This window comes from Danio aesculapii, chromosome 24 (assembly GCF_903798145.1).
Source record: "Danio aesculapii chromosome 24, fDanAes4.1, whole genome shotgun sequence".
NCBI lineage: Eukaryota > Metazoa > Chordata > Actinopteri > Cypriniformes > Danionidae > Danio > Danio aesculapii.
The window spans coordinates 20,163,357-20,177,034 of NC_079458.1; the positions used below are offsets into that span (position 1 = coordinate 20,163,357).

At 36.5% G+C, this 13,678-nt stretch overlaps 1 protein-coding gene across 1 annotated transcript; it reads right to left on the reverse strand.

The window, feature by feature from the left end:
- Nucleotides 1-462: 462 nt before the first annotated feature.
- zdhhc23b (zinc finger DHHC-type palmitoyltransferase 23b) lies at nt 463-11,674 on the reverse strand. The gene is made up of 5 exons (XM_056451096.1): nt 11,427-11,674; nt 10,536-10,709; nt 7,588-8,283; nt 5,357-5,524; nt 463-1,701 (listed from the first exon to the last, which is right to left on the reverse strand). The coding sequence occupies exons 2-5, from the start codon at nt 10,679-10,681 to the stop codon at nt 1,428-1,430; spliced, it is 1,284 nt and encodes a 427-aa protein (XP_056307071.1). The 5' UTR covers nt 10,682-10,709; nt 11,427-11,674; the 3' UTR covers nt 463-1,427.
- Nucleotides 11,675-13,678: the final 2,004 nt, after the last annotated feature.

Consider the following 13,678-nt stretch of genomic DNA (forward strand, 5'->3'; position numbering starts at 1 on the left):
AATGTCCACAAATCATACATTATAGTAAAATGTTACCAAAAATGTAACAGTTGCTTTTGATTGAAATGACTTAGTTTAAACAATAAAAGGTGAACGGCTATGAAAAAAGGAGAGTACTTAAAAATTCTCCGTTTCACTGGATTTATGATACAGTGTTGTGTTTGAGAGAAACAAAACATTTTAGTTTAATTCTGTAAACTACATGACAGTTTTAAACTTCAAATTATTTGTTTTTTTTTCTTTTTTACATGAAATAACAAAAGATCCCATGTTTTGAGACATTTATATTCCTTTTTTAGACTACACAATACCATTTTTTTATTCAAAAGGGTTAAATAACCAATATTTTGTGGATTTTGTTAAAAACAGTGGTTATTTGGACCAAATCTCATTTAAAATCTATAAATGACAACATTTCTGAATTTATTATGTGAAATTTGTAAAAAAAAAAATAATAATAATAATAAAATAAAAAAAAATCCACTACTAAATCCAGAGAATTTTCAAGTTGTCTAAAGTCTTTCCAAAGCTGCAAATCCAAAGTTTTTTTTATTGTAATCAACAATGTAAAGGATTAGAAAAACTAATTAATAAGAACAGATTTGTAAACACTGATCCTCACCTGAGTAACAACGCTGTGACAGACACGTAACACTACAACACTGCCATCTGCTGACTCTGAGGAGGACCTCCAGCGGAGCCAGAAAACTGACTGAGCCTGGAACCAATGTTGAAGGCATTAAGTAGCGCAACATGATACTTCACTGCCCAGCACAAACAAGTACATCCTAAAATGTCTCTGCAAAATACCCATCTCACTTTTAAATTAAAGAGATAGTTCACCCAAATCTTCCCCGTCATCATTTACTCACCTTTAACTCTTCATTTTTCTGTGAAATACAAATAATCTATTAAAATCAAGATCTATTTGGACCTACAAAATCCTGGAGGGGCTGCTAGTAGCCATTGACATCCATAATAGGAGAAACAAATACTACAGAATTCAGTGTGAACAGGTTTCCACAGTTGTTTCAAATACCTTGAGTTCAACAGAAGAAAAAAGGGTGAGTAAATGATGGCAGAATTTTCATATTTGGGGGAACCCTTTAATTCTTTCAATGGAATGCCATACAATGAGATATATTTGTGCAAATTTGGATTACAAATTTTCCATAAGATTATTCAGTACCACAGCCAAAACAGGTACTAATCTTCAACTAAACTATCAAAATAATTTCAAAACAAATCAAGAAAAAGAAGAGTTGTAAGAATTTATGAATTATTTTCCTTATCCTAAAGATGTTAAGTCACCACATTGTTATGTTAATAAATAGAACTGTTTAATGAAACTGTAATTCCATATTCTCAAAAAAGTTTAAAAATATAATGTACTCATTCCTGCTGGTCACTGTATAAACACTCAGTTTCTACACCAGATCTTGTGCTTTGTGCTCTGCTGGCTGTGTATCTTCAGTCATAGTCAAGAACTCAGTCCAGTTGCTCCAGAATCCTCTGGAATAATGGCCGGTGTAGACGATGAGACCCCAGAGGCGTCTTTGAGCGCTCTTCTCTCTCAGGGCCAGACGTGCCTCTCGCTCCGTCACGTTCAGGCTGATGTTGAGGATCTGCAGGAGCAGCAGGTGAAGCAAACCTCCAGTCACGATACTGCTGTACCAGGCACAGGTGAAGCACAGAGCAGAACTGAACACACAAACAAAGAGCTCATTTTTAAACACTGTATTATTAATAGAATGCTGAATACTAAAAAAAGAGCTGTCTAATGCTATAAAGAGTCATATTGAAGAGCTGTGTGGAGATAACAAAACTTTAAAAGGCACACCATGAACAATTTTTTTCATTAAAATACCCATATATCCAAATATATTTTGCTCTCTTATGTACTTACAATATCTTAAACGTTTCAAAGAATGATCAAATCCAAAGAAATAAGCCATTTTAACTAGTCACACAGACTGTCATTGTGTTGCCATGCTAATAATAAAATAAACCCTCAATTTCTATTATTTTCCAGTTTTTATTTATATAAAACATGAACACCAATATGCTATAAAAGGCCCCTATCTGGCAAAATCAACTTTTGGAAGCCGTTTAGATGGAAATGTGAGTAAGTATGGTGTGTACACAGCCATGTTATAGTGGTATAAATACAGCGAGTCTTTTTTTTTTTTTAATTACCTAATATTAAATCAGGATCCAAAACCTGGCGATTTTGAGGCCCACTGCACCACGATGTACATTGTGGTTATCCCCACCCTTTGATATTGATTACAAGGTACATATTATCATCTTTCAGTATTAGCACCTATAATCATGTCCACAAGGCAGGATTCGCCAAAAAACTGGGATTAACAGATTGATCTATTCCTACTATCTGTTATCCAGCTTCACCACAAGTGTTACACTTTGTGTTTTTATACCATTTTAAACTAATCATTATGTAAAGTAGTAAAATCACTATGTAATTAATAATATTTGCAATTTTATCTTTTCACTTTGGTGCCTTTCAGCCATACTCTGCTTCATATGACCATGATAAAAAGTGTTCAATACATTAGCTCATCCATGAACATGATTTGAAGACGACAACTGCCATGGTAACACACGCAGTTAGTCATCAAACCAAGCCTTTGTTTGTTGTGTATACACACCCTCTAATGGCGATAATTTGACTGATCCACCAGTGTTGTTATAGTGAACTATAATTACAAATTAAAATACAGCTTGTATTAAAATAAAATATTTAAAAGATATACACTTACCAGCCACTTTATTAGGTACACCTTACTAGTACCGGGTTGGACCACCTTTTGCTTTTAAAACTGCCTTAATCCTTTGTGGCATACATTCAACAATGTACTGGAAATATTCCTCAGAGATTTTGGTTTATATTGACATGATAGCATCACACAGTTGCTGCAGATTTATCGGCTGCACATCCATGATGCTAATCTCCTGTTCCACCACATGCAAAAGGTGCTCTATTGGATTGAGATCTGGTGACTGTGGAACCCATTTGAGTACAGTGAACTCATTGTCATGTTCAAGAAACCAGTCAGAGATGATTTGCGTTTTACGACATGGTGCGTTATCCTGCTGGAAGTAGCCATCAGAAGATGGTGGTCATAAAGGGATGGACATGGTCAACAGCAATACTCGGGTAGGTTGTGGCGTTGACACGATGCTCAATTGGTACTATTGGGCCCAAAGTGTGCCAAGAAAATATCCATTACACCACCACCATCAGCCTGAACCGTTGATACAAGGCAGGATGGATCCATGCTTTCATGTTAAGGCAAATTCTAACCCTACCATTCGAATGTCGAGACTCTACCAGCAGAAATCGAGACACATCAGACCAGGTAACGTTTTTACAACGTTCTATTGTCCAATTTCAGTGAGCCTGTGCGAATTGTAGACTCTGTTATAGTTTCCTGTTCTTAGCTGACAGGAGTGGCACCCGGTGTGGTCTTCTGCTGCTGTAATCCATCTGCCTCAAGGTTGGACGTGTTGTGCATTCAGAGATGCTCTTCTGCGTATCTTAGTTGTAACCAGTGGTTATTTCAGTTTCTGTTCCCTTTGTATCAGCTCGAACGAGTCTGGCCATTCTCCTCTGACCTCTGGCATCAACAAGGCATTTGCGCCCACAGAACTGCCGCTCACTGGGTATTTTCTCTTTTTCAGACCATTCTCTGTAAACCCTAAAGATGGTTGTGCGTGAAAGTGCCAGTAGATCAGCAGTTTCTAAAATACTCAGACCAGCCCGTCTGGCAACAACAACCATGCCATGTTCAAAGTCACTTAAATCACCTTTCTTCCCCATTCTGATGCTTGCTTTGAACTGCAACAGATCGTCTTGATCATGTCTACATGCCTAAATGCGTTGAGTTGATGCCATGTGATTGGCTGATTAGAAATTTGTGTTAACAAGTGTTAATGAAATATATATACATCTTTTGAACGGTGACGGTATAATATCATGGTATTACTTTAAATAGCAAAATAATATACATTTCAAGGAAGAACATCACTCTTTAAGTTTTGGTTTGTGTCATTTTAAATGCTCCGTCCCGTTATGAGCTGATCTTCATTTTTCTCTGTTTGTGGAATAAAGCGGCACCAATTTATGAGCAGACAGAGCAGGATTCTCGCGATGACCACCGGCGCAATACTGCTCTTTGTTATGAGCTGTAGTTTCAGTGTAAACTTAGTAAAGGTGAGTTTCTTTGGCGATGATGTGTACAGTATTAGACTTTATATTTAGCGGACATTTGCGCTGAACACACGGTGAAAGCAATGCAACAAGATTCGGGCACCTTCTCCGAAAACCCTCGATTGATCTCAGCTGATGGATCAACATTTACCTCATGTCATGATCGCTGTCATCTGCGCCATTATTATTATTATTATTATTATAACTTTAATTGAGGTTTGCAAACCTGTGTACTTTTCATTCTTCAGCCGTTTGCATTTCCTGCGGTAACAAAAGCTCCCTGTTATCTGACAGCGGGAAGCGTTGAGTGATTGACAGCTAATATGAACCAATACATCGGCAGCGTAGAGCGATTTAGCAAGTTTATAGAGAAAATCAAATGCTCCCAAATATATTATGAGGGCGCATATATTAAATTTCGGGCGCACATGCGACCAAAAGGGTTGCAATTTCGAGCCCTGTAGTATAAGGACAGGTATTCAGACCACAACTGAACGTTTGAAGAAAATTTAATGCCTTATTATTTAGAATTAGCTATTATTGATGTAAATGCAGCTGTTCAAGGCACATAATTGATTTATTACGGTTGTGACGGTATTAGAAAATCCATGTCGTGGCGCAATGTCACACTGGTGATGACTATGACACCGGTGTACCGCCCACCCCTAATATAAATATATATATATATATATATATATATATATATATATATATATATATATATATATATATATATATATATATATATATATATATATATAATTTAAATGTATGAATACATACAAATATATATACAAAATTTAAATAAAAATGTATATAATTTAAAACAAGCCACAGCTTCTCTTATAAGCAGAAGTTCTAATATTTGAGCAGGCCTACATGTTGATGTGGAGAGCAGCAGATGTTTAGAAAAGGGATTTGTGTTCATTTTCTTCTCTGCGCTCTGCTATTGAGATAAAAATTGATGCGGTGCATTTGAAGCAGAAAGTCAACAAAACCCCATTAAATTGACGATTCAAAGTGATGCTTCAGAGGGGAAAAACATCTTTTTCCATGAATATCTAATGAACTGGAAGGAATAGAGACGGTGAATACAAACAGAAGTGTGTGTGTGTGTGTTTTCACCTGTATTGACTGTAGACGTTGGGACAGTAGAAGAGTGCAGTCAAGACTCTCTGATCAGGACACACACTTGCCAGAACCAGACTGATGCCGTAAATCGATGTCAGCAGGAAGAAGAGCAGCGTCAGAAGAAAAGTGCGGTGATTGGCCAGTCCAACACAACTGTTGATCCTGATAACAGACACGGAGCTTCATTTACACAGATCACTTACACACAGGGTCAGGTCTATTACACACAGGCTGACAGAAAGAACAACACATTTAGCAGGCACTTCAATCCAACTATATTTCAAAAATGAATTGTTAGAATATATAACATTATATACAGTCGAAGGCTAAATATTAGCCCTCCTGTGAAATTTTTATTCAATGTTCGAGACTAAGGAAATTTCATCCATGTAGTCCCGACACAAATTGGTTAATTTAACTCAATAAATTTAAGTGGAAGGGTGTCATGGTGGCGTAGTGGGTAGCACGATCATCTCACAGCAAAGAGGTCGCTGGTTCGAGTCTTGGCTGGGTTAGTTGGCATTTCTGTGTGGAGTTTGCATGTTCTCCCCGTATTCGCATGGGTTTGCTCCGGGTGCTCTGGTTTCCCCCACAATTCCAAAGACGTGGTATAGGTGAATTGGGTAAGCTAAATTGGCTGTAGTGTATGGATGTTTCCCAGTGATGGGTTGCAGCTGCAAGGGCATCTGCTGCGTAAAACATAAGCTGGATAAGTTGGCGGTTTATTCTGCTCTGGCGACCCCAAGTTAATAACGAGAATAAGCCTAAAAGAAAATGAATGAATGAATTAAAGTGGACTGAACATAAAACAATTAATTTGTCCCAAAGAAATCTCAAGAATTGCATTGTTTCAGCTCATTTGAAATAAGTCTTTTGAACAAGCAACAATTGTTTGTGTGCATTATATTTTGTCTTCTGGAGACTTATTTCTTTTAGTTTGGCTGAAATAACAGTAGTTTTTTATTTTATTCTTTTTAAGATCAATATTATTGTGATTTTTTTTTCTATTAGCTATAGAATTATCCACTGTTTAACAAAAGACTTGCTTAATTAACCTAAGTTTAACCGAATTAACATAGTTAAGCCTTTAATTAGCATTTTAAGCTAAATACTAGTATCTTGAAAATAAGTAGTTATGTACTAACATTATGGCAAACACAAAAGAAATTGGTGATTAGAAATCAGTTAAAATTACATTCAAAAATGTGTTGAAACAAATCTCTCCATTAAACAGCATTTGAGAAATATTTAAAAGAATAACTTCACAGAATGATAATAATGGTCTTATAAACGGTATTAAAATACTATTTTTACATAAAAGTTTGCAAAAGGGTGAACATGTTATTTTCCTTTAGTTTTTGCTTATAATATTGTATATTAATAAAACATTCAGTAGTCTAATAAACATATATTAAAATAAAATAAAACGATACACAAAAAAATACTTTTGGTGCTTGTTCCAGCTACTTATTTAAAATGAGTTGAAACAATACAATTCTTTAAAAAAAATTTGGGGGGGATAACTTAATTTCTTTATGTTCATTCCACTTAAACCCAGCATTTTTAGAGTGTATAGATGGTGTTAATTAAGGACCATGAAAAATGACCCACATATTACTTCTTAGTTTGTATACTTTATAGTTTTTCTTTTGAATTACTTTTGTGAAATGATAAAATTATATTTCATCTCATGTGCAATGCTGAGAACTTCAGGGGCTACATTTAAATTTGAACAAAAAAATGCGCAGTGGGGCAGTGGGTAGCATGATCGCCTCACAGCAAGAAGGTCGCTGGTTCGAGCCCCAGCTTGGTCAGTTGGCATTACTGTTTGGAGTTTGCATGTTCTCCCCATGTTCGTGCAGGTTTCACGTGAATTAAATAAGCTAAATTGGCCGTAGTGTATGTGTGTGAATGCAAGAGTAAATGGATGTTGCGGCTGGAAGGGCATCCACTGCGTAAAAACATATACTGGATAAGCTGGCGGGTCATTCCGCTGTGGCGAGGACGGATTAATAAAGTGGCTAAACCGAAACGAAAATGAATGAATGAAATTATTTTGAAAAATAAATACATTTAATTCACACGCTTCGTTTTCTTTATGCTCTTCTGATTTCTGAGCAGAATATGACCCAAAAACATTATAAAACTTCACTAAAATGCACACACATAATAAACACAAGAACATCCAGTGTTTCTTTTTCTCTGTCAATTTAAAGCAAACCCACCAGACACAGTGATGATCCAGCCTCAGTACACAGACCCCACAGATCCTGCAGTGTCCGGCTCTTTGAGGACGCACCACCTTACACACAGCACACCAGTTCCTCTTCTGAATGCCCTTTCCTTCTCCTGTACCGGCTTCACTAGTGTGTTCAGATGAAGTGACCCGACTGCCTATGACCACCTGATGTCGGGCTCCATTCAGATAAACCCCATCTACATCAGGCGGAGCGTTGTGATACGTCACTGTACTGTGAGTCTCAGATAGACGAGGTCTGACCAAACCTGGCCCTCTTTTGGTGAGCATGAGGAAAATAACAGTGAGAGCGACACCAGCAGTCACCAAAGCCAGCTGGAGCTCATTGACTTCCCCTCGAGGAACCACCTGCGTGAGGAACAGGTAGAACATGTAGAAGAGGGAGAACAGAGCGAGGCCGAGGAAGAATAGAGTGCGTCCTTTCTTTCGGTGTGTGAAGAAATAATACCACAGGACAGTGATGGGCATGACTGTCAGCATTGTAATACCCAGCAGGTAGTGCAAAGCTGCAATGTGCAAAGAAACGGGCAGCAGAATGAGAGGAGGGATGAGTGATATGTCTATTTGTCGGGCACCGGATATCCAAGGCACCCGCAGACGGTCATTGATGGTGGCCAGTGCCCGAGACACAGAGTCTGGGTTTTGAGGCTCCTTGTTCATCCATCTGGAAAAGAAAACATGTTGTCAGGTTCTTCATTTAAAGCAGTGGTGACTCAAACTCAATTCCTGGAGAGCCGCAACTCTGCATAGTTTAGCTTCAATCACCTCCAAATCACACCTGCTTAATAGTCTCTAGTAGTCCTGGGCTGCATCAGAAACCGCCTACTACTCAGTAGGTACTGCATTTGAATTTAAACGTACTACTCGGCCATTAGAAAAGTATGTTCCATATAGTATGAATGGAAGAAGTATGAATGGAACGTACGTCAGTTGTGTTGCTTCACTCCCATTCATGAATTCTCTCGCGGGGCATCATGGGATAGCACAGGGTGCGCGGGATGCGCACTTCAGAATCTCGCCAGTAATAGTAAGTCACAGGGGACTTTCGCATACTGATTTTCAAATTCTATGAATTCGGACATACATACTACTCAGCTCACAGATTGATTTTAGTGTACTGTATAGTATGGAAGTATGCGGTTTCGGACGCAGCACTGAACACCTTGATTAGTTCAATCAGCTGTGTTTTATTAGGGTTTGAGCAAAACTGTGCAGAGCTGCGGCTCTCCAGGAATCGAGATACTGAAGATTATGTCCTCATTTGTTCACTTTGACGTCACACAAACCTGTAAGAAATGTCTTCTGAACACTAATGGAGTCACTTCTGTCCATCCATTAAAAATCTATTTTCCCTTTGTTTTTTTAACCCTAACCCAAAATCATGACACTTGAAATTAGTGCCGTCAAAAAACTTTAAATCGCATCAAATACTTTTTTTTTTATTAATAATGTGTACTGTGCATATTTATTATGTTTGTGTGTGTACACAATATATCCATGCATGTATATTGTGTGCATATACACTTTATTAGGTACACCTGTCCAACTGCTCGTTAACGCAAATTTCTAAACAGCCAATCACATGACATGGCCAAAACGAGCTGCTGCAGTTTAAACTTTGCATCATAATGGGAAAGAAAGGTGATTTAAGTGACTTTGAACATGGCATGGTTGTTGGTGCTAGACAGGTTGGTCTGAGTATTTCAGAAGCTGCTGATCTACTGGGATTTTCACGCACAACCATCTCTAGGCTTTACAGAGAATGGTCTGAAAAAGAGAAAATATCCAGTGAGCTGCAGTTCTTAGGGTGCTAATGCCTTGTTGATAGAAAGGCAACAGCAAGAGCACAGCACGTCCAACCTTGAGGCGGATGGGCTCAAGCAGCAGAAGACCACACCGGGTGCCACTCCTGTCAGCCAAGAACAGGAAACTGAGGCAACAATTCGCACAGGCTCACCAAAATTGGGTAAAGTCTAGATCGGATACACGGCCGGCCGGAAGTGCGGTATGCACATTATTATAGCAGCATTTTTTTATGACACTTTACATTAGTGTGACAGTTGGGTTTAGGTTTGGGGTGGGGGCGTTGATAAAATTCAATAAATGGGAAATTTAATAAATAATATAAATAATTCTCGTTAACTAGCTGGACTATAGAAGATTGGAAAAACGTTGCCTGGTCTGATGAGTCTCGATTTCTGCTGCGACATTCGGATGGCAGGGTCAGAATTTGGCATCAACAACATGGATCCATCCTGCCTTGTATCAACGGTTCGGGCTGGTGGTGATGCCATGGTGTGGGGGATATTTTCTTGGCAGACATTGGGCCCATTAGTTAGTTGCCATTGCATTTGTAATCTATGATTTAGTTTTGATTTATTTTACTTGTTATTATACTTGTCAAATTAAATCAGTCAGAAAATGCAGATTTATTATTTGATATCTGAAGATTAAGAAGGTTTTTTTTATGATGAACAGTCTTTTGGTGGAGGGACAAAAATCCCTCATATTTTACTTCGAATATCTTCATTTGTATTATGAATATGAATTCAATTTTTCAATTCAATTTTATTTATAATGCACTTTTAAACAACACAGTTGACCAAAGTGCTGACAATAAAGAGTAAAATAAAATGTAGCACATACTTTAAAACACAAATAAATTAGCATAAGATGTCAACATCTTACGCAGTCCTAAAGGCAAATTGAAGAAGTGGGTTTAATGAAGAGATTTAAAAACGGTAATGGAAGAGACTTGTCTAATATACAGAAGCAGCACATTCCACAATTTAGGTGCAGCCATCCATTAAAGTGATATGGACGACATGTGAGTGAGCAAATGATGACCATTTTAATGCCATTTTATCATATGTAAATATAAATATTTTAATCCACAGTGAGATTTTTTTCACTCACCTGTCACAAGCTTCATCCAAATCCTCACAATCACAGCAACATGCCACCATGTGACTGCGACTGCCGTGACGGTCAATGTACTCACAACAGCACAGAAGCTCATCTGGATCTACTGCTCGACTGGATCTCTTCTTCATGATGGACATCAACCCATAAAACAGAACTCCCGCATTTCTGAGAGAAACAAGTTTACAGTTCAGATGTATGTCTCAGTATATTAGAACTGTATGGCGGAGACAGAATAATGGGCAGTGAGACACTGTATTTTGTGTAGTCACTAATCTGGCATATCCTAAAATGATGTGGATTAATCATCTATATAGGACATTTCCTACAATATTCTCTTAGAATTAACGGCTGGAGTCTTGTCTGATGTAAAGTAATATGATTATGACAAGGACATTCTGTTAAAAATATTGATGTTTAAAAAATGATTAAAATACTTTTGAGTGCAATTAACATAGAAATGTCAAAACTTGTTGACAGCACTTTAAATAAACATTTTAAAATACAAACTAACATTTTGAATAAAAAAACTAAGCATAAAATGTAAATAAACTTACAGAAAGTAAGACAAAAGACTACAGAAGGCAAAAACTACAGAAAGTAATTTAAAGTACTAGAGAAGGATAAAGAATTGCTTAAATGGAAACGCTAGACTGAAGAACTAACGTTACAATGAGAAAGAAATCATTGTGGCTGCACACTTAAATACCAAAGTTACGCTTTTTAACACGTTTGTACACACTATTCTCACAAGATACAAAGCAGAAAAGTGAAAACAAGGACTGACCGTCCAGAACACGTCAGATAACAAAAGATGTACAATAATAAGCAAATGAACTGATTGGGAAATTCGCGTAAGACTGAGAGCATAGAGCTTGTACTTACAGCACAACACATTCATACTACAGCAGATGAAGTTCCTATCGGAAGTACTGTAAACATGCTCGCCAGCTGCCTCGGGTTGAATTTCGAAACATTCTAGTCTTTTTAGCCTTCTTCTCCATAGGTACCTAATCATTCACTTTACAGAATCTACAAGGAGTGGCTGAAAATATATATGGCAAGTCCAAATGTATGAAGTTTACTTCGAAAAGCACCAGGAAGTAGCGTGACATAAACACTGCAGCGGTACGCCGCTCTGTGTCTGTGAACTGTCGAATGGAAACGCGCTTTATCCTGGTCTTCCTGACGTCAGTGAAAACTAACCATTTCATTACCTCTCGTTGTAACAAGTGTTTTTTTTTTCATTCATTCATTCATACATACATACATACATACATACATACATACATACATACAGTTTTTACTGAATGGCGAAAAGACTGGTTTGTAATAAGATGCTTTTTTTACGGAGTCTACGAAGTATGTCTTTACATGTGCGTTTTTATACGTTTAACAATTAATATAAAATATAAAATACAAAGATAAGAGCTGAATTAAAACGACCTTTTGTTATATAGTTTCAGACAAAAAGCACATACAAAAAAATAAAATGCAGTATTTAGACGTTTTTTTGGGGGGGGGGGGGTATTTGCAAAAAACAGCTGACATGATTATATCAATATTTGTATATAATACAGAATATGAATTACATTGTCAATGAAAAAAGATACAAGAGAGAGCAAGAAAGAAAATAAAATGAATAATAAAGTACATGAAATAAACTTGAGGGCAAGACGTTTAAGAATCAATAACAGTATATAAATTAAAGTCATTACAAAATGAAAGTTCTGTTCGCTTTCTTATTTTTAGATCTATGTAAGATAATGAAAGTAGATTTAAATAATGACAATTCTTGCAAAAAAAAGGAAAATATGGTTTGGTATTAGTATATTTGCATTCGTGGATGTAGAATTTATAAAGAAAATAAATTAAATTTATAACAAAACAAACATTTCTTTTAGTAGAGCAGATTCATAATAACATCTTTAAAAGTAACAGAAACATCTTGTTGTATATTATCATTAATAAATGATCCAATGTTTCCAAAATTGTTGCTTTTTTACATCAAATATTTATGAAAAAAGTTTAATTCAAATATTGAATAGGATAAAACTTGATTAATTTAAAAGACCATTTTTCTCCCATCTCAAATCTCTCTCTCTATATATATATATTAATTCAATAAGAGATTACAGGGGACAATGCAACAACCTTTTCAATAAAAAGAGATCTAATTTTGCCATTTCTATGTTTATTAGGAAAACTAATTTTACCTACAAACCTCTCTGTCGGATCAGCTGTTTTTTAGGAGGATGATTGCTATTTTTAAAGAGCATAGCAAGTCCTGATGTGCAGTATTCAGACGTGCATGCTCAGTCCTCAGTGAATGCGACGTCACATCAATTGTGTTCTGTCAAGGAAATAAAATAAACAGCATTTTGACAATAAAATGACAATTTTGGTCAAACATACAAAACTTTTGTTTTCGGATGTGTTCATTTTAGACAGCACAATACCACAGTTTTCACTTCAGAAGAGTAATCCTGATTATAAACGGCATCAAAAACGAAAATATTGGTTTTGACCACTTTTCACTTTCTAAATTTATTTAAAATTTGGAAGAAATGTCATCAGACCTACATAATATAACAAACACTAATAAACCCAGACAGAGAATCAGAATCAGTTTTATTGCCAAGTGTGCTTCACACACACAAGGAATTTGTTTTGGCTACAGAAGCTTCCAGTGTACATAAAGTGGCAAGTGACAACACAAAATAAATATGAAAAAATAAAATAATAATAATAAAAAATGATGAACATTAAACAGATGCGGTTAGTGAAGAAACCTGGATGTTGAGTTGTATGTACAGATTGTTATAAATATACAGGTTATAAGGTGCTGTGTACAAGTGCGAATGTAGAAGGTATTGCATTGTATATTGATACAAGGTGCTGTGTACAAGTGCGTATGATAAAGGATTGCACATATTTATTGCACAGTAGGGGAATATTTAACTGTTCATAAGGTAGACAGCCTGAGGAAAGAAAGAAAAGAAAGAAAAGAGTGCTCTCATTATTTCTTTCCAAAGCTGTATACAGTAATCAACATTAAAATAGGATCACAACCTTTCATCAAAGCTGTCCTAAAAATATGGAATCACCTACGGAGGTTAATAAGTTGGCTACTGTAA